This window comes from Symphodus melops (genome assembly GCF_947650265.1).
Source record: "Symphodus melops genome assembly, chromosome: 6".
In the NCBI taxonomy this organism is placed as follows: Eukaryota; Metazoa; Chordata; class Actinopteri; order Labriformes; family Labridae; genus Symphodus; species Symphodus melops.
In genome coordinates, this window is record NC_136696.1 from 8669184 (window position 1) to 8688113 (window position 18930).

Consider the following 18930-nt stretch of genomic DNA (forward strand, 5'->3'; position numbering starts at 1 on the left):
ATTTTACCTACTGATAAGAGTCAGATATAGGCCTATAAATTGAACTTCTGAAATATTGTCCAGGTGATATTAATTTCTAAGTGATGCTTAATGGTTTAAAAAGGGACAGTTAAGCAATTTAAAAAAAAGGCTATATTCATTAATTTATTTGAAAGGATGAACTTGAATTTAAAGCTTGTTTATAGATTACTTGTTTTTTTTTTTTTAAATATTTGATTCAGAGAATTTATGCTGGGCTATGTAATATCGTGAAAAAGACAGGGGTTAATGCTACTGGAGCTTCATCCAGTAGTATTAACTCCTTTAACCTTGCATAATCTAAACGAGTGACTATGCTATAACAACATTAATAAACAGTATTTATTCAGCAATTGATTTCTACAATTGATTTTTTCTGTGCTGTTATTCTTTAGCAGTTTTACTTTACTCTGAAAATTATATTCCGGAAGTCACGTCGTCGTTGATGTCGTTTACGACGTCTTGACATCAGTCAGTGACATTAGTCCAGTACTCGCAGTATAAACAATGTTGCTTGGCTTGACAGCCAGCCGACGAGTGGTCTCTCATGGACACTACCTGCTGCACAGTCGGAACATTACATTAGAAACGACCACTAGAGTAAGTGATGAAAGGTTACAACTTTTTGTTTTAATGTTGCTTTATTACATTTCACATGTTAAGCGAACGAATAAAAGTGCAGCAACATCAGTCACCGGTCGAAGGTTTGCTTTTGGTCATATGCAGGAGCAGGAGCTAACAGAGCCAAAGACATCAATAACAAGGCATGCATCACAAATGCGAGAATAGTATTGTTGTACTATCTGGTGCTGCCAGTATTGTAGTTAGGGTTAGGGTTAGGGTTGTGTAAAAAAAAAAAAAAGGACGTTGCATTGGCCGGGAATCGAACCCGGGCCTCCCGCGTGGCAGGCGAGAATTCTACCACTGAACCACCAATGCTGCGATGAATACTCCATAGGCATTTTTCACCCGCAGAATTTGACTGAAAGGTGCTCCTACATTCAGGTCGCTCGTTGGTCATGTGCGCATATAAAACAGGAGCGTGTCTGCAAGGCTTTAACTGAGGGTTAAAGTGACCCTTATAATTTGCAAACAGTCTATGGGTAAATACGGTAGTGATGTTGCATTCAGGGGGTGTCGGACCGTTAGGAAAAGGTCTGGCGTTATTAATTACAAATTTAAGATTAGTTTACGTATTGCACATACACTTTTTTAGTTAAAACTGTTTTGCTCGTCCTACTGAGATTCTGCACATCTTTTTCGTAGCACCAGTGTTGTTTGTTTGTTTTAATTGTTGTTTAAAAATAAAAATAAAAATGTCCACAAATTCAAAGCACGTGGACACGACTTCTTAACTCACAAACTGGGACCATCCGAGGAGCACGTGAATGCATCATAAGGTTCTGGCGTGGGTTCGACTCCGGCCAAATCAAACTTGTATTACGATGTAATATATAGGTAATAGGTGTAATATATGTTTATACACATGTAATTATAGCATGTTTATAAAATGTGAATAGATTTTATGATAGATGTAAATATTTACTATAGAACACAAAGTGTGTTTAAGAGATAGGCTAGCTACACCATGAAGAACAGAACAGCAAAGGTGAATAACAACACAGTCAGTGTTTGTAAAACATAGGCAATATTCATGTTAAAAAGATGTACATCCAGTCTTCAACATTAGATTCCCTCAGAGAGGTTAGCATTATTGTTTGGTGTAATTTCAGTCTTCATACAAACATAGAAAATGATGAAGACAGGCCCATTATCTTTTAGAGATTTACAGATGAAGTCTTTGTGCTGAGCCTCTGGCACAGGTTAGGTCTAAGTGTTGGTGATTTTATTGATAAGCAGGTATAAGCCAACACTTTCAATTGAATGAGTTTTAGTAGAGTTGCTGAGTGTAAGTAAAAAAAATAGTAAATTAAGTTGAGTTCAAAGAGAATAAGTCAGAATATATATATCAAATCCAGACATAAATACAAAGAACCATGCAAGCGACAAAGTAAAATGTATTCTCCTTCAGTAATGTGTTTAATGATTTGTATCGTGTGTGTGTGTTTGTGTGTGTGTGCGTGTGTGCGTGCGTGTGTGCGCGTATGTGTGTGTGAATAGAGTGCTGCTGTGGACAGTGTGCTCTTAAAATTCAGGTCTATATGTGGTGAAGACGGCGTCTCATTGAGTGAGGCGGTCAGAGAGCAACACGGCAAAGACGAGTCTGTGCACAGGTCTGTGTATCTCGGTGTCACAAACAGACATGATTGAAAGTGCATTATGTCTAAATCTTCACACAATAAGGGGTTGTATTTATCTTTGAGTAGTAGGTAGCGGTGTCAGTGTCCACAAAAAGAAATGTAACTCCAGTAACTGTTGACTCTATTAGCTTGATAATAACTATAGAAATAAACACACTGATGAATACTGCTATAAAGCAACAGTTCGGCCAGTTCAATGAGAACTCAAGGTACAGATTTGATCAGTGTCATTTAGGTCGAGTCTAGCCTGCTTGTAAGAGGTTATTTGCTTCGAGACGTTTACTAATATGTCTTATGATGGCACAGGTAGCATTAGTGCCTGGAGATGGTTGATCCCTTCACAAATGAACATGATTAGAAACGAGACGGCTTCCTCCTGAGGCGTAAATGAAATGTACTTGGAGAACATAAATGGTAAAAGTAAGTAAGAGAGTTGCATCCCTGCTTTCCAGATGTTGCCCCCCAGATGTGGTGGTGTTTCCACGATCTGTGGACGAGGTCAGCGCCCTGGCGAAGGTCTGCCACAGCCACAAACTTCCCATCATCCCCTTTGGCACAGGAACTGGCCTGGAGGGAGGGGTTGGAGCGGTTAAGGTGAGATAGAGATAGGAAGCAGTGTGCACGATAATGAAAGCAGACCATTGGTTTGATCACTTAATGTTTCTAAGACAGATTTAAACATTTTTTTTTTCTTTAGGGGAGAGCTCACATGTTTTCCATTGACACTTTTTCAGTTCAGATCAACTTTATCATTATTTGCGGTGAAGCTTTCAGATACCTTGGAGATTGAGATCCAATATTCTTTCAGCCTTTTATTCTGCTGCTGAAAGCCCATCTTTGCTTCTACCTTCTGACTGTGTCTGTCTGTCTGCTGTCTTTGGTGCTGCGTAGGGAAAATCTGAAATAAAGAACCCGAGACCTAAAAACATCTTTTATCAATTATTTTGCAAAGTCAGCAATAGTTGAGCCGATAATTATAGAGACAGGGATATATGTAATCAATGTCCAGCACAAAGACAGGCACAAAAACAGTCTTGTGCACATCTTCTCTGGGAAGCCGATGTTTTATACAGCTGTAATCCCGACCTTTTAGAGAAACTACACTACAAACACATGATCGTGAATATATGAAGATTGACATTAAAGAAAAAGTCGTTCGCTATAATTATTTCAGATTGAACTTCCAGAGCCCCTTCTTACATCCTCTGAGAGAGTCAAGGACATAACTACAGTGTAGCTGTGGACCGGGGGAAAAAAAACATTATCCTTGTTTATTTTTTTGTTGAGAATGTTAAAATACTATTCTATTCACAAAACAAATAAATAAATAATGAAAAACAAATAAGTTTTTCAGCCATCAGTGTATGGTTAACCAAATTAAGTTTTTGGACAAAGCAATAATCAACATGACACTGTGTGAGGAGCCCATACAGGCAGTACGTATGGTGAAAAACTGAAATGTACAATGTTTCTTTGTGCAGAAGAATGTACGTATTGTGAGTCTCTCTTCTTTAGGGGGGTGTGTGTTTCAGCCTGAGGAACATGAACCAGGTTCTGGATCTTCACCAGGAAGACTTCGACGTGACGGTGGAGCCTGGTGTGACACGGAAGGCCCTCAATGCCTACCTACGTGACACCGGCCTTTGGTTTCCTGTTGGTCAGTTCCATTGTTTATTAGTTTCCAATAGTTCTTTAGTTTAGTTTAACACACAGTGAGGAACGCTAGGTTTTTTTTTTTTGAGAATGACATAAATTGTAAGGAAATTGTAAATCCAGATTAATTTAACGCGAGTGAAAACGCTGAATTTGCACCATTGACTGAAATAAGTCGCTCACACTATTCACACTTTTGTCAATTTTAGAGTGAAATTTAAAGGGAAAAAAAGACATCAGCGTATTATCTGTGCTGGTCTAGTAATTTAACCATACTTCTTTTAGTGGTTTGCAGAGAGCTGTGGCTCTGATGCAACTCTTCAGGGATGATGTAATTGTCGGACGCGGAGGAGCTCGAGTATTAGCGAGCATCCTGCACATGTGCATCAGCAGCACCTTACATAAACAACACGGTCAGCAGAATAGCTCTCTTTTTATAGTTGATTGACAAATTGTTTTTCCAAAGTCTCCATATCTGCCCTCTTTATAAAAAACACCAACCCACAGCTTTCAAACTGACATGTCAGCGTTTCCAAAAGTTTCTGTTTTAGTGGCACGCGTGTTGTTGAGACGAGGCGATCGAAGCCGAAAAACAATGCACTTTAAGGGATAGCAACATCACGGTGGGTGAATCTTAAACCCTCATGATGAACTAAGTGAATGATAAACAATACATTTAAATCTATTTCTACAGTTGTTTATACAGTTGGATCATTTATGGAAAGATCAAACAGTTTCTAGAATAGAAAACTGAAATGTGCGTCGGAGAGGATTATGACATTTATAATTGTGTTGTTTTATTTTGTGTTTATTTTCGCCTTTTTGAAATAATTGATGAAAGCGTAGTGATGTGTTTCGTGTCTCAGATCCTGGGGCTGACGCGTCTCTGTGCGGCATGGCTGCAACCAGCGCTTCTGGGACAAATGCAGTGCGTTATGGAACGATGAGGGAGAACGTTTTAAACCTGGAGGTCGTGCTGGCTGACGGCACCGTCATACACACAGCGGGGAAGGGCCGACGTCCCAGGTACGACGTTAGCCATTCGCACCCAAAGAATATGCAGCATAGCCTACTGCAGCTTAAACACTTTCTCCTCGCTGTGTTTATCCGTGTGTAGGAAGACATCAGCTGGCTACAATCTGACAAATCTGTTTGTTGGGTCAGAGGGAACTCTGGGGATCATCACCAAGGCGACGTTACGCCTGTATGGCATCCCAGAAGCCATGGTGTCGGCCGTCTGCTCTTTCCCCTCCGTCCAGTCTGCTGTGGACAGCACAGTGCAGATTCTACAGGCAGGAGTTCCCATCGCTCGTATCGGTGAGGAGATGATTCTTAAAACCTTCACTGTAAAGCTTCTGTACTACTATCAAATTCAAAGTCATCTTTATTTATAGCAAAGTACAATACCTAAGGGAAAAACTTGCTTAAGCAAAAGTAAAAAATTAATGTTTTTAAAAAAACAACTTAAAAAGTACCACTACACAAACAAATACTCATTTACGTGAGTAAATGTAATTCTCTCTTTTCTACCTCCTACTTCACATTGTTGTAATGTGTTTAAAAAAAAAGTGATATAAAAAGGGATCAAGTCAGCTTTATCATAAAGAGATAATCTAGTGTAATGTAAAAGCTTAGGACGGTCGGTTTCTTAACATCTTATCAGTGAAGACATAAAACCATGAGCACCTTTCTCTTTCTGGGATTCATAGAGAGTATTTCACATGATTAAATGGTTAAAATAAACCGTGTTGTTCAAAGCTGTCGACATCTCTTCATATTTTGAAGCTAATTCGAAAACCAACTGCTTTGTCATCTTCAGGCTTTTCAGAATAGTCTGACCCACATGTTCATCACAACTTTAAAAAAACAAGGATGAGATGAAACATTATTGATCTCTTTGATAAAACTGGGCAGGCGGGTCCAGGAGTGAGAAATGAGCTTTTAAAATAGAATCAATATGATAATGATAATAATAATAAAAGTGTCTGGAAAATATGTCATACATTGATCTTCAAGCCTGACCTCTTTAGATTCATCACACTGACATGTGTGTTTTGTCTGTGTGTGTGTGTGTGTGTGTGTGTGTGTGTGTGTGTGTGTGTGTGTGTGTGTGTGTGTGTGTGTGTGTGTGTGTGTGTGTGTGTGTGTGTGTGTGTGTGTGTGTGTGTGTGTGTGTGTGTGTGCGTGCGTGTGTTATCCAGAGTTTCTGGATGATGTGATGATTGATGCGTGTAACAGGTTCAGCTCTCTATCGTACCCCGTGACCCCGACTCTGTTCCTGGAGTTCCACGGCTCAGAACGAAGCCTCGAGGAGCAGGTCAACACAACCGGTGTGTATAGTATAGACTGGTATAGTAATGACGTATTTTTGTAGGCCAAACCAAAAAAATGGCGCCGGTGGTTCCTCTATGGGATTTTTGCATTGGATTTTGGATCATTGCAGAAAATAAGCTCTGTGTCAAACACACGTTTCTGACGCGTTGTTGTTTTGTTTAGCGGGATAATATTTACAGATGAACATCATTTATATGAAGTTTGAAGAGTTAATGCATCCGAGAGAAGTAAAAAGCTAACGTTATGCGCTAGCGAACTACACCGCGGCCATTTGATTTTGACGTCACGACCATTATGCTTCATCGATCTAATCAGTGGATTTGACAAGATAGCTAAACGTTAGCTTAATAAGTTGTTTATTAACCTAATATTTGCAAGAACACTGAAAAACATGACTAGAGACTGTAAGGAGGATTAGAGAGAGAGTTCCCGGCGTTATGACATTTAATGTCTGTGACAACCACTGTAGTTTCAGTTAGCTACTCGTTAGCAACCGCCGTTTAAAGTTTGTGTAAAAACTTTAAAAGTCACAAGTGGGGTCTTAGGTAACGTAGTCTAACAAAACGTCAACATCTCTTCAGCTTGTGTTAACCACAGACCTTATTTCAGGCGTCTAAACACAAACCCATTCAAAATCCCCATTGACTTTTAGAGTTAGGAACCCATGGCGCTAAAATACTAACTCACTTCAAAACTACACCAGTCTATCAAGTACAAGCAAAGTAAAAAACACAAATGTTTGATGAAACCTAGCATTAAAAAAAACAAAAAAACAACAACCTTGAATGTTGTGCTAACTTTGCATGTAACAGGTGCTTCATTCACTCTGTGCAGAGTGGACGATACGGACCCCTTTTCCAAGCTGACAGACTCAAACCTGAGATAATCTGGACTAACGGATCTTCTTAAAATCTGTTCAAAGCATTTGCTTTAGTATGTCCTGTTACTTACCTCTCATTGTACACTACATCACAAGCCTCTCACACATTTTTCTGAGTGCCAGCGTTTTTTCAATGAGTAGAGTGTTCGCAGCAGCAGGCGGCTGACCGAGGAAAAAGCGCAGCGCCCAGCGTCTTTATTCCGTGTGCTCCGCCTCTTATGTGTGACCACTGCGAGCACTCGAGTAGAAAATCTTTCAACTTTTCAAAAAGGTGCTGTTCCTGACCCTCTCAGCGCTGTATTTATTTGTACCCACATCGTCTTTGCTCCGTGTCTGCTGGGATGGGGTCTTATTTATTGCGTACGCACAAAAAGGGCCCTGAAACTGGTGTACGTAGTTTGTGAAAAAAACAAACCTGATGGGAACGTGTGTGCACCGTCAGCAAAGTCTGACCCAGGCGTACGTACATTTAGGATGGACGTGATTTCCTTCTCAAGCGCAGCAAACCCCTTATCCAAGCGCTAGACAAAAGCTCTGCTGGGAAAAAGACGCTAGGTGGACACAGGGCCTCAGAAAGTGTCTTCTCCTGCTCCCCGCTCCTCCCATTCCCTCCCCATCCATGTCTATGTCCATGCCATACCATGTTGAGTGGCATCAGGAAACCTTGGTGATGACCCGAGACGTGCTCAGTGCCTTCCCCACAGGACGAGGCCATTACTATTGTTTTTAATCTTTTTGTCTATGTTGTGTCTTGCTTTTTTTAGTTGTGTGTTGTTGCAAATGGTTGTCTTTGTGTGTTTTTATCCTGCATTGTCAGGATTTCTCTGTTTTATCATTTTAAAAAAATGAAATAAAATATATATTAAAAAAATGAAAGTGCCATCCTGCTGAGAAAAATCAAGAATTGGCCTGGATTGAAAATTCCTATTTGTCAGCAAAAATGTAAAAAGTGCTTGCAGTTGTTGCTGATACAAAGACAATGCAAACATTGGACACTCTACAACTGTTTCTTTGCATCCTAAGTACAGCAGGCGTCAAACATGTGATAGTAACTACTCACTTGTGTGAAATCTGTAATACCAATGATAACAATAAATCAACACACATGTTTTTGCTGTGTCGTTGTTGTACAGAGGAAATCACTCAGAGTAATGGCGGCGCAGATTTTCAGTGGGCTACAGATGCAGAAACACGCAACCGCTTATGGAAAGCTCGCCATGACGCTTGGTACGCTGCCATGGCTCTCAGACCTGGCTGCAAGGTAAAGACAATCTTCTGACACTTTACCTGTGGTAATAATCACTGTTCTACAATATACTTACTGCATCCAACAAAAATACTTGATGAATCTTGACACCAAAAAAATGATTTCTTAAGATCCTTGTCATTTCTTCCCCTGTCTTCATTTGTTCAGAGTAATAGAAGCTAAGAGATGCTACTGGAGACCTTTGTTTCAACACTTTGACCTGTTGATTTAATAACCTTTACTTTCAGGATGTTCCAAGTTATGCTTTGGTGTCCTTTTTTTTCTGGCAAGAACATGAATGATACCCACTTAGTCAATTTGATGATGTTCGCTGTGAAAACATGACTCGGCTGTATTTCAAAAAATGTGGCTGAACACAGAGTGTCGGGCAGCGAAGCCTGTAAACACAAGTTGAATGTAGCATAGTGTCTGCCTCGTTGCGAGTTTGATTTCATATTCTTCAAATGGCCTTTTCACATTTCATTTCAGCGAAGCTCCTCATCCAGGTATGTGTCCATAAAGATGTTAACATGGGCACCCCTGAGGCATGCAGCGTGTACCAGGCCTTAGAGTCCAGAATGTGCATGTCCAGTCAGGATTGTTTGAAATACAAAAAATACAAACACAACTCTTTGAAAGAAAATTACCTCTAGATTTTCATTGTTGTCGTGCAAAATAATCACATTTCTTTTGCCACCATTCCTTCCAGTGTCAATGAATTCTCTTGACATATATCTGCTGCTACGTGCATCAACTGCACGTTAACTATCGCGTTTATTAGCCGCTTGCTCCTCTTTTTGTGTGATTAAATCAATCATACCGATAATATTGTGTACGTTCTCCCTGTGGATATGTCGACACGTTGTTTTTGTCCACAAACAATCACATAGTGTGTGTTTTATCGTCTGGTATTAGCTAACAAAACAAAGGTACTCCTGAAGGTGTCCATGTTGCTTTTCTGACACTGCAACACAGTAAACTTGGGTGTGACATCAATCCCAACTCCGACTCTCCAGTTCCAAGGTAAATGGAACGTAGCATTTAATAAAAAAAAGAAAAGAAAAACAACATAGAAAAAAAATAAAATGGCTTCCTTGTGCGTAAAAACTCCAAACCTGATTTAACCCCTGGTTATATTGATAATAGTAATGTCAAAGTTATCTTAACAGACTTTAACAGGGGCACACTTTCTGTTCACGGTAAAGTTTGCATGTGACATCTTTTATAAATACTGTTACACCAGTAACACCAGCTGATTGCCTTCCTTTCTTGTTTAATAGAAGAAGTGGAGACAGAGGGGAAATGATGCCTTATTAATAAAGCAGTCTCAATGATGTTAAATAACAGCACTTTAACCACCTGTGGCAGTTAGCGCCTGTCTTTGCTGCTTTGGTAACAAGGGTAGTTTGCATAGAAAAGGGTCAGTTTTGAATATTCCCAAATGTACATGCATGTAAATGGGACAGACGCAGCCAGGAAGCTGTTTGCTCACACACTGTGGATTGTGCACGTGGATCTTCCCTTTCAGTTGCACAGATTCAGCAAAAGCAATGCAATCGTTTTTGTTCATGAGTTTCCAAAGCATGCAATTTACATCAGTGAGAAGTTGCGTTGAAGCCCATTAGCTTTATTGTCCCTAACATCATTGATCACAGGGAGCAGTGTCAGAGAGGAGCACTGGCTGAGCGAGATTTCAATTTGTTCATTTGAACGTGTCTTTGTACTTCAAACCCTCTTTGCCTGCAGTGGAAAGCTCAATAACATCAGAGGTCAAGGTTCAGCTTCACTGGATCTCGCTGTTTAATTGTCTTCCCTTTTAATGGTGAGCAGCAGTGTAGTTAAATCAGCCTCTGGTTCAAAGGCTTTGTTTTATGTCTCACTTTATGAACGTTTTAAATCTTAGTGTTAGTGCAAAAAAACATTTGAAGCACTTCCAATAGTGTGACCTTACCTGTGTGTGTGTGTGTGTGTGTGTGTGTGTGTGTGTGTGTGTGTGTCTGTGTGTGTGTGCGTGTGCGTGTCTGTCTGTGTGTGTCTGTCTGTGTGTGTCTGTGTGTGTTTGTGTGTGTCTGTGTGTGTGCGTGTGTGTCTGTCTGTGTTTGTGTGTGTCTGTGTGTGTGTGTGTGTGTGTCTGTCTGTGTTTGTGTGTGTCTGTGTGTGTGCGTGTGTGTCTGTCTGTGTTTGTGTGTGTCTGTGTGTGTGTGTGTCTGTGTGTGTGCGTGTGTCTGTCTGTGTTTGTGTGTGTCTGTCTGTGTGTGTGTGTGTCTGTCTGTGTGTGTGCCCCGCAGGCCTACGCTACGGATGTGTGTGTCCCTCTGTCACAGCTGCCTCAAATCATAGTGGACACTAAGGAGGACCTGATTGAAAACAAACTGACAGGTGGGGACACAGAAAGAAAATCAATGTTATTGTTGTGTCATTAAGACTCAGCATGACGACATGTGAACGGATCATCATTTTTACAATCAGAGAATTTTCATAAAGGTAATAAAAATAAATACAGTAGTATGATGTTCTTTGAACGTCACATTATTTCATCGGCCCGTTTCAGAAAGAAGGTTCAACAAACTCTCAGTCTCACCTTGAGCTGAGTTGATTTGCCCTCAGGTGCTGCATGAAGATAATTATTAAATAATATATGGCAGCTTTGGCTCAGTGGTTGAGCTGATTTGTTCTTAACCAGAGGGTTGGGGTTCAATGCCCAGCTCCTGCGGTCATGTTTAGGCTGCCTCGGGCAAAACATTTAAGCCCAACATGTTCCTGCTGCATCACAGGCGGCGTGTGAATGTATCTATCTATCTGTTTTTACTGTCGAAGGATCCTTCGAAGTATGTACAAAATATATTCCAAAAACATCCTGAAGGTACAGAAGGGCAGTGCACAGCAGACTGATAAACATCCTCTTTATTCTGTTAAACAGTCAGACTGCTGAACTGACCTTAGAATGATCTGAAGTCCATTGTTGGCTTGTTGTAAAGAGTGAGATAAAGATTAACATCTTCTAATAAGTTTACTAGAGCCTTAAGTCTGACTGTTTTCATTGTGCCTTCAGGTCCCATTGCAGGCCATGTGGGTGATGGTAACTTCCACTGTCTGATGGTGGTTGACCCCAATGACCCCGAGGAGCAGCACAGGGTTCACCTGTTCACTGAGAGACTGGCCAGGTACCGAGTCTGTGACACTCTCATCAGCTATTCCATGAACACTTATTCACGGTTATATTTTCCACAGGTATACCTCATCAGCTCATTCTCTCTCTCTCTCTCTCATTCGCTCCAGCTCGGTTTAGATATAATACGATCTTTTGTCGCACATATGTCATCGTTATATTTCTACTCTTGGCCCCTCATGTCTTGCTGAACTGTTAGGATTCCACGTTTCAGGTTTGGTTTGATCCACGGATCGATAGGAAATCTCTGAAGATGGTTTAAAATGAATGCTCTGCCTCTAAACCGCCATGCAGTAAAAAGACAGCATGTAGCACATCCTTGTAGATATGGATACATAAAGGAAGACAATTCAGTCGTTTAACACTTTTATCAGGCAAGTGACTGTTTTTGGTCATTTCCGCAAACATTACATATGGCTACCCTTCTGCGCCTCAGTAAGGTCGAGCAGCATGTGATCCTCACTCAGCCAATCAGAAGAGATCACCCTACACTGATCCTGCAATTGTGGCATTTGAACCAAATATGGTAACTTTGTCAATGTTTATTTTTTGAAAAATGTTATAACAGAAATAAAGTTCTGTTATGTCCCTGAATAACATTATGAGGTTGAGTTTTTGAATTTGAAAGTATATCAATGAGTGCCCTGTAAAGGGTTAAAAAAAATAATTAAAAAAAATGCAGTTTTCAAAAACGTTCAAACAGAAACAGGTCGTAAAGCATCGATATTTATGTTTGTATTGTTACTTTGATGATTGATAATGTTACAATCTCGTACTGGATTGGACCCAAAAGCACAACTCGTAAGCCAGGTACCAGCAAGTGTCAATTTTAATGAACCAAATAAGTGACAGTGAGGGAACGGGGGTGATGTATCCAGGGATCCCAGAGGTGATGAGTACACTCGGTCCAAGTGTGACGTGAGTTCCAACAATCCTGAAGTGAAGCTCCTCCTGAGTCGTGGCAGCAGGCAGTGAGTAGATGAACAACAATGATCTGAAATGAAAAGCACAGCAGAGTGAGGACGCAGCTTAACCAAGCTAGATGAAGTACAACGACCGTGATCAAATAAACTCCACTACCACACTGGTTAGATGAACGATCTGGCGCCGAGGCAGTGGAAATCCAGAGTTAAGTACAGCCAGGGTTGATGATGAGATGAGGTACACCTGGTGCAGCCTGCACACAGGTGACCACGCCCACTGCCACACACACAGAGACTAACAGGGGAAGAAACATGAGGATCACAGACAGGGAATACAAACAACAGGGAAGGAGGGACCTGCCATGATGGGGATCATGACAGATACATCTGTGTTTGTATTTACCATGCAGGTATGGAGAGCATCAATCAAACTTAACATTAGCAATGTTACAGTCTTTTGTCTACTGTCGCTGTAACGTGCACACACGCATCCAAAAGATGAACAATGTGTGTATGTGACATGTTGAAGACGTCAAAGCTGAGAAAAAAAGATTTGTCTTGATTACAGCAAACTGTTAGTCACAGAACATTGTATATGTTATTGAAATGATGCTGTTTTTATATTACAGTCTGTGGTACTCTGATATTTCAAAGCATTTTAAAATGGACAGAGTTCAGGTTGCTCTAAGTGCTCGTATTATTGTCTGAGTAACGCCTATAGTGGATAAAACTGAGGATGTAATACATTATTAACATTCATGGAGATGCATTTTGATTTGTAGTGCTGTCAAAATATTAGCTCTGAATCACGGCTATAGCTGAGGAGTACAACAGTTAGATTATAAATCTATTTTTTTCTTCTGTGGCTGATCCAAAGAACCAATCAGATCTGTGACCAAACTCAGTGATCTGTGAGATCAGTGATTTCAGCTGCACGTCTAGATTTTGCATTATGGCGGAAAAGGCTGCAATAAGCGAATCAGAAAAGCAGACGTTGTATTTGGCTTGATCTGATTGTAGAAGGGACAGACCGATCAGTCACGTTGTTTGCAGTTAATGTAGGTGATTTGTGTTCCCTCTATAGGCGAGCTCTGGCCATGGATGGTACATGTACAGGGGAGCACGGTGTGGGCTTAGGGAAGAGGACTCTGCTGTGCGAGGAGATGGGACCTATGGCTATGCAGGTCATGCAGGGACTCAAGGACACCCTCGACCCAAAGACCCTGATGAATCCTGGGAAAGTTCTGCAGCCAATAGAACTATAAACTGTTTGTAACTTGTCGCTCAGTTAGCATGATGTGGTCTCTTTTCTCTCTGCACTTTCATGAAAGTCTTGTTTTTGTGTCTTTACTTGTGTTTGCACAAGAAAAGAACAACCTTTATCCAATTCACCTCTTTTCTTGTTTTGAATATTTTTGTGGCTTTAATGGATAAAACAAGGAAGTTGACATTCTCAAAATTGAAACAATTTGTGACATTATTGAAATCAGTGATCATTAGTTCCTGTCCATGTATTGATCATTGTGTTGACAAGGATGGATGACATATTAGGTTAGCTACTCATTCATTGCCTTTCTGGCAGTAACAACGGAAAGTATCCTGCCCTCATATCTGTGCGGGGAGAAATAGCCATAGCATAGAAAATGGTAAGTGGCCTAACAGTGTTCAAATGTAACGGTGGTCTCCATACAGCATTTATAAATCTTAAAATTGACATTTTGCATAGTATTATAAAGTCAAATAAAAAAATAGCTTGGTGTATTGGCTGGGATTAGTAACTTCCTGGTTTTAGTCTGATCTGAAAACAGAGTGAAGGAAAAGCTCTTGGACACACTCAATGAGCTTTAGTGCATTGTTTTATCTTTCAGGGAGCTAAAGGAGGAGCTTTCTTCCCGCTTTTAGTCTTTCATCAAACTTCTGGATGGTTTCAATATTCCTCTAAATAGGTCAGTAAGATGATTCCACCAAGTTATTCACATAATGGGAATGATCAGAAGGCCCGCTCAGAAACCTGCTTTAATGGCTGCAGCCTTATCCATGGAGACAAATAACCTGATTACATGACACCATGATCTCAGTGCCAACGCACAGATAAAACATGCTACCTTAATGATCAGGTAGATCAGATCACTTCTTTTACAGAATAGTAATACTCCGCTCCACCACAGAGTGTCAGCAGTGCATGCCCTGACTGCTGCAGGACAAACATCTATCCCTCCATACAATAAAATTGAAATATAAGTAGTCCCTGCAGAGCCTCAGGCACAATCAAGTCACTATAAAGTGTGGACATAAATGTACTTTATTGAATCTATAATCTGGTATATTTCATTAATTAATCATTTTGTATTAATATCACAACACATCAAAGCAAAAGTGATGTTTGGACAGAACAAATAGAGCACATCTGGAATGTACTCCCTGTTGTATGTTAAAGGTGCTCTCTGTGGATTTGTTAAGGAAACCTGAAAGTTGGAGAAGTGAAACAATGAATACACACATTTTATTCAAAGGAAAAAATGGGTCCCTGGAACACTGTTCAGAGCTACAAAGCTACCAGGAGAGCTTCACTGTTGCGGACCCCCCACCACAGCTTCTCCCCAATCATTTCAAACAGTGTTACAGGGATCATATTTTCCTCTGAACATATACCACAAATCTGTACACTTCTCCAAATTTCACATTTCTCTGCCAGAACTCAACAGTGCACCTTGAATCTAATGGTTTATAGTCTGTAAAGGTCACCACTCACCACACAAGTTTACCAATAATTTGCTATGAAGTGTTGTTTATGTTTTACCATTAAACACAAATCACACTTGTTAGATTATTATTATTTAGTCTATTTATGATATGTTGGTCTGAATTCAATCCAGGTTGCCTTGACAATTTTCAAATGTTTTCCCATGAGTGATCCTCAAAACAGTTTTTTATTAATTGTTTTTTTTTCAATGGGCCCAATAGCTTCATTTATTCATATTAACCATGAAAGAAGCTCTTACACCACTTTGAGAGAACTTAACAGAGAATCTATTTTAAAGTGTTGACACATCTAAGGACAACTCCTGCGCATGGTCCAAAATGCCATGTGTTCTCCCTCTTTCTCTCCCTGCATAATTTAAAAATACAGGAAATCTGAAGTTTTTTTAAAGCTATACTTTAAGATAGACTACCATCCAAATATGGCCTATATGCTATGGCGGGAATTTTAAAACCTGATCTTAAAAAGTATCAGAGTATCAAATATGTTTGTTTGTTTTGTACCGTAGGAGGCTACCTGTTGTGTTTTTGGTCGGTAATTCTAGGACTTGTCATTTGCTAATGCTGCCGTGTAATCCTTCTTATGATAATGACAGGAAGCACTCGCATGAAACCACTGATGATAGAGTTGACCTATGTAGGCTTTATTTTGTTCCCTGTGGACTGTCCCATGTTTATGTAAGGAGTTGATGGGTAGTTTGTGTGTGAGTGAGTGTGCGCGCGTGAGAGTGTTTGCATGCGTGCGAAACAGAGAGGGGACCATTTATAGGCCTGATGTCATTCTAGCTGGATTCAAACCAATTGCAGTAAGTATTTACCACAGTTTACCTTTTTGGGAAGTATAAAGCCATGAGGCCTACATGCTGACTGTGTTATTATTGCGAAGAACAAAGAACCAGACAGCATTAAACCAGCCTAATCACAGTCTCTCACAGACACACACATGAATAACACCCTCTCACACATGCACAGGATTAGATCAAGTAATCCAAAACCAAACATGTGAGCCAGTAATCCAAATAATTTAGCATATGGTGGAAAAATCTGTTCATAAATTGTTAATGACATATGTTGGCCAATGGTCTGATGTGCGTTGCAATGCAGAGGCATCATGTATGAAAATACTTTTAGCTCCTCTTTGTATTGCTTAAATTAAGCAATGGGATTCTCTATAGGCTTTAAAACTTTTTATTTGTAGCCTATAGCCTGTAACTAGAATGTTTTTTTTTTCTTCATGAATGGAAAAAAACAAAACAAAAAAAACAGGAAACGCCATTAGAGTCACGTGTGGTCATTATTTGTGCATCCAAGCTCCTTTCTTACATAAAATTACAATAAAGGGAATTTGTCTTCTCCCACCAGTGTCTCCTGTCCTGTCTTCATTTTTGATCCGAGCTTGCGCACTGAGCGCCTCCATTGTCTGGCCAGCAGCAGCAGCAGCAGCAGCGGCGGCGGAGCGGCGAGCAGCGGAGCGCTGATCTGAGCGCAGGGGAGCGGCTCACTGTGACCCCTAACTACGGGGAGAAACGCGACCGCTGGTTGGAGACCCCCACGGACGACGACGTCATATTATTATTTATTTTTTTTTGGTGTAAGACAGACCGTCGTTTTGCGTCGGTCAGACAGACAGCAACAGTTGTCACGATGTCTGAGATCAGATGAGGCGAGAGCCGCGGAGTGCGGCGCTGTTGTGATTCGGGCCGAACGGGATAAACGTGTTGCCGCGTCCTGCCTGCAATGATACGGCCGTCGTAACCACCTGGGGCAGCGAGGGGAGTGTGGTGTAACCTACATCTGTGTCATTCTGGGCTTTCGGCGTCACTCAGCTTGTCAGCCATCCCCCGGTTGTGTCGAGGTCTGTCTGCGGGTGAGGTGAATCCAGACGTCAGGGCGGGCTCATGTTCCGCTCAGCAGGGAAACGGGCTGTTGCGTCTGCAGAGAGTCAGAGCTGACGAGCCTGCTCAGACACACGGGCAGTCAGGCAGGCAGGCAGGCCGAGAGACAGACAGGAGCGAGGGGAGGGGGCGACAGCCTGTTTCGGCTCTCTCGACCCTTTGCGGATCGAGCCGAGCCCCCTCCTGGTATCCACCCAGAACCCCCACCCACTTGTCTCCCGCTTTGGATGGGGGGAAAGCAGAGCACGGCGGGGCGTCCCCGGGGTGCTTTTCCCGGTGTCTCTACTGATGACAGCGCGGTGCCACCCTCGGCCCACTTCGGCCACTACCGGCCGAGTGGCACCATGGGCCTGCGGAGTCGCTCGGTGAGCTCCGTGGCTGGGATGGGCATTGATCACAGTGCCGCCGTGCCCTTCGGCTTCTACACCCCGAGAGGGACGGACTCTGATCGAGCCGGAGGGGGGTCAGGTGGCACTACAGCCGCCCCCCACGGTACTGGCTTCCAGGACAATCGGGGCGGAGGGCACCACACGGATGGGGTACTCTATTTGGGGTCCCGGGGGTCGCTGGCTGACACCTTGCCCCTGCACATCGCACCCCGCTGGTTCAGCGCGCACAGCGGTAAGGGCACCCTATATTATGCACACACACACACACACACACACACACACACACACACACACACTCTCTCGTGCACGCGCACGCACCCCAAACATTCGGGTGACGCTTCAATCAGATGAAACCACAAATGCACTCCGGACATCAACTGTCCCCACACACACCTAGCCTACCTATCACTGCAGGGAGGAGTGTGAAAGCTCACTGTTATGAATGAATGTTTGGGCCCACACGCGGATATTCGGTGTGAAAAAAACAACAACATAAAAACTAGGTTTGAGGCTTGACATGCGGGGCCTAATTTGTTCCCTCTGGTTTTCTACTCTCTTGAAGGTTAACTGTTGGGACACTGAACTGAAATGACCGTTTTTAACAAATACATGTTTTACCAGGCTGTAGCTGGAAATTGTATGAACTTGGATATTTAATTATACAGCATCAGTTTAAAGCTCTAAATTAAACACGTTTGGTAAATCAGTCACATGAAAATACTGTTAATAGGTCATTTGATCATATGAAATGAAATAGCTGTGTACTGGGGGAATTAGATTTGCAGTAACAGAGCAGGGTGTGCACTGTCTTTGACTGTCATCGCTGCAGCGTCTGCATAGGTCACTCCTTGTTGTGTGAAATGACACTAATAAGCCTGTTGCCAAATCTGGCTGAGTCAATTAGCCAAGCGATTAGAGAGCAGGGAGGGAGGGGAAGGAAAAGAGATGGAGGATGAAGAGCCAGGGAAGAGTGAAGGAAAAGAGGAAGGGAGGTAGAGGATGGAGAGAACACTTGCTCCATGATGTTTCTGTGTGTGACTGAGCCTGTCAGACCACCAACACGCAAACATGCATCAGCACAAATTCTAATCCTCAATCACACGGCCACAGCTTGTTCCCTTCCAATATTGCAAAAACCCACACAAATCAGAAAGAAAGCCCTTAAAGTAAACTACACACACTTCCTGTGCACACAGAAGTGAACACTTCAACACGCGCGCACACACACACACACACACACACCATAGGCTCAGTCAGGTCCCCCCTCGCTCATTACCAAAGCCCTGACCAGCTCACAGCAGGGGAATAGCGAGTGAGACGTCAACACCTTGGCTGTTTTTCCCTGCCTTCATCGCCTATAACTAGCCTGATGTTCATTCATATCAGTGAGAGGAGATGGGCA

At 41.9% G+C, this 18930-nt stretch overlaps 2 protein-coding genes and 1 long non-coding RNA gene across 5 annotated transcripts in view; 2 read left to right on the top strand and 1 right to left on the bottom strand.

Moving 5' to 3' along the window:
* Nucleotides 1-411: 411 nt before the first annotated feature.
* On the top strand, nucleotides 412-13995 carry ldhd (lactate dehydrogenase D). 3 transcript variants are annotated; one of them, XM_079346636.1, is made up of 11 exons: nucleotides 430-618; nucleotides 2140-2252; nucleotides 2732-2873; nucleotides 3795-3936; nucleotides 4799-4958; nucleotides 5050-5249; nucleotides 6134-6262; nucleotides 8280-8407; nucleotides 10681-10771; nucleotides 11445-11556; nucleotides 13569-13995. In XM_079346636.1, the coding sequence occupies exons 1-11, from the start codon at nucleotides 526-528 to the stop codon at nucleotides 13747-13749; spliced, it is 1491 nt and encodes a 496-aa protein (XP_079202762.1). In that variant the 5' UTR covers nucleotides 430-525; the 3' UTR covers nucleotides 13750-13995. The 3 variants fall into 3 exon arrangements, with proteins under 3 accessions (XP_079202763.1, XP_079202762.1, XP_079202764.1); XM_079346637.1 differs by lacking the exon at nucleotides 6134-6262 and having other exon boundaries at nucleotides 412-618; XM_079346638.1 differs by lacking the exons at nucleotides 2140-2252; nucleotides 2732-2873 and having other exon boundaries at nucleotides 431-618.
* Nucleotides 12415-17168, bottom strand: LOC306825718. The gene is made up of 3 exons (XR_013779307.1): nucleotides 17037-17168; nucleotides 12642-12841; nucleotides 12415-12555 (listed from the first exon to the last, which is right to left on the bottom strand). It is a non-coding gene; the product is annotated as an uncharacterized lncRNA (long non-coding RNA).
* znrf1 (zinc and ring finger 1) overlaps nucleotides 16562-18930 on the top strand; it is a 69463-nt gene continuing 67094 nt past the window's right edge. Inside the window, exon 1 of the mRNA XM_079346653.1 lies at nucleotides 16562-17760. Within this exon, the coding sequence (XP_079202779.1) occupies nucleotides 17367-17760 (394 nt within the window). The 5' untranslated portion in view covers nucleotides 16562-17366. The remainder of the gene's footprint in view (nucleotides 17761-18930) is intronic.

Coding starts and splice junctions, on each gene's coding strand:
- ldhd (XM_079346636.1), top strand. CDS start 526: ATGTTGCTTGGCTTGACAGCCAGCCGACGAGTGGTCTCTCATGGACAC. Junction 619..2,139: donor CATTAGAAACGACCACTAGA/GTAAGTGATGAA, acceptor GTGTGTGAATAG/AGTGCTGCTGTGGACAGTGT. Junction 8,408..10,680: donor CTCTCAGACCTGGCTGCAAG/GTAAAGACAATC, acceptor TGTGCCCCGCAG/GCCTACGCTACGGATGTGTG.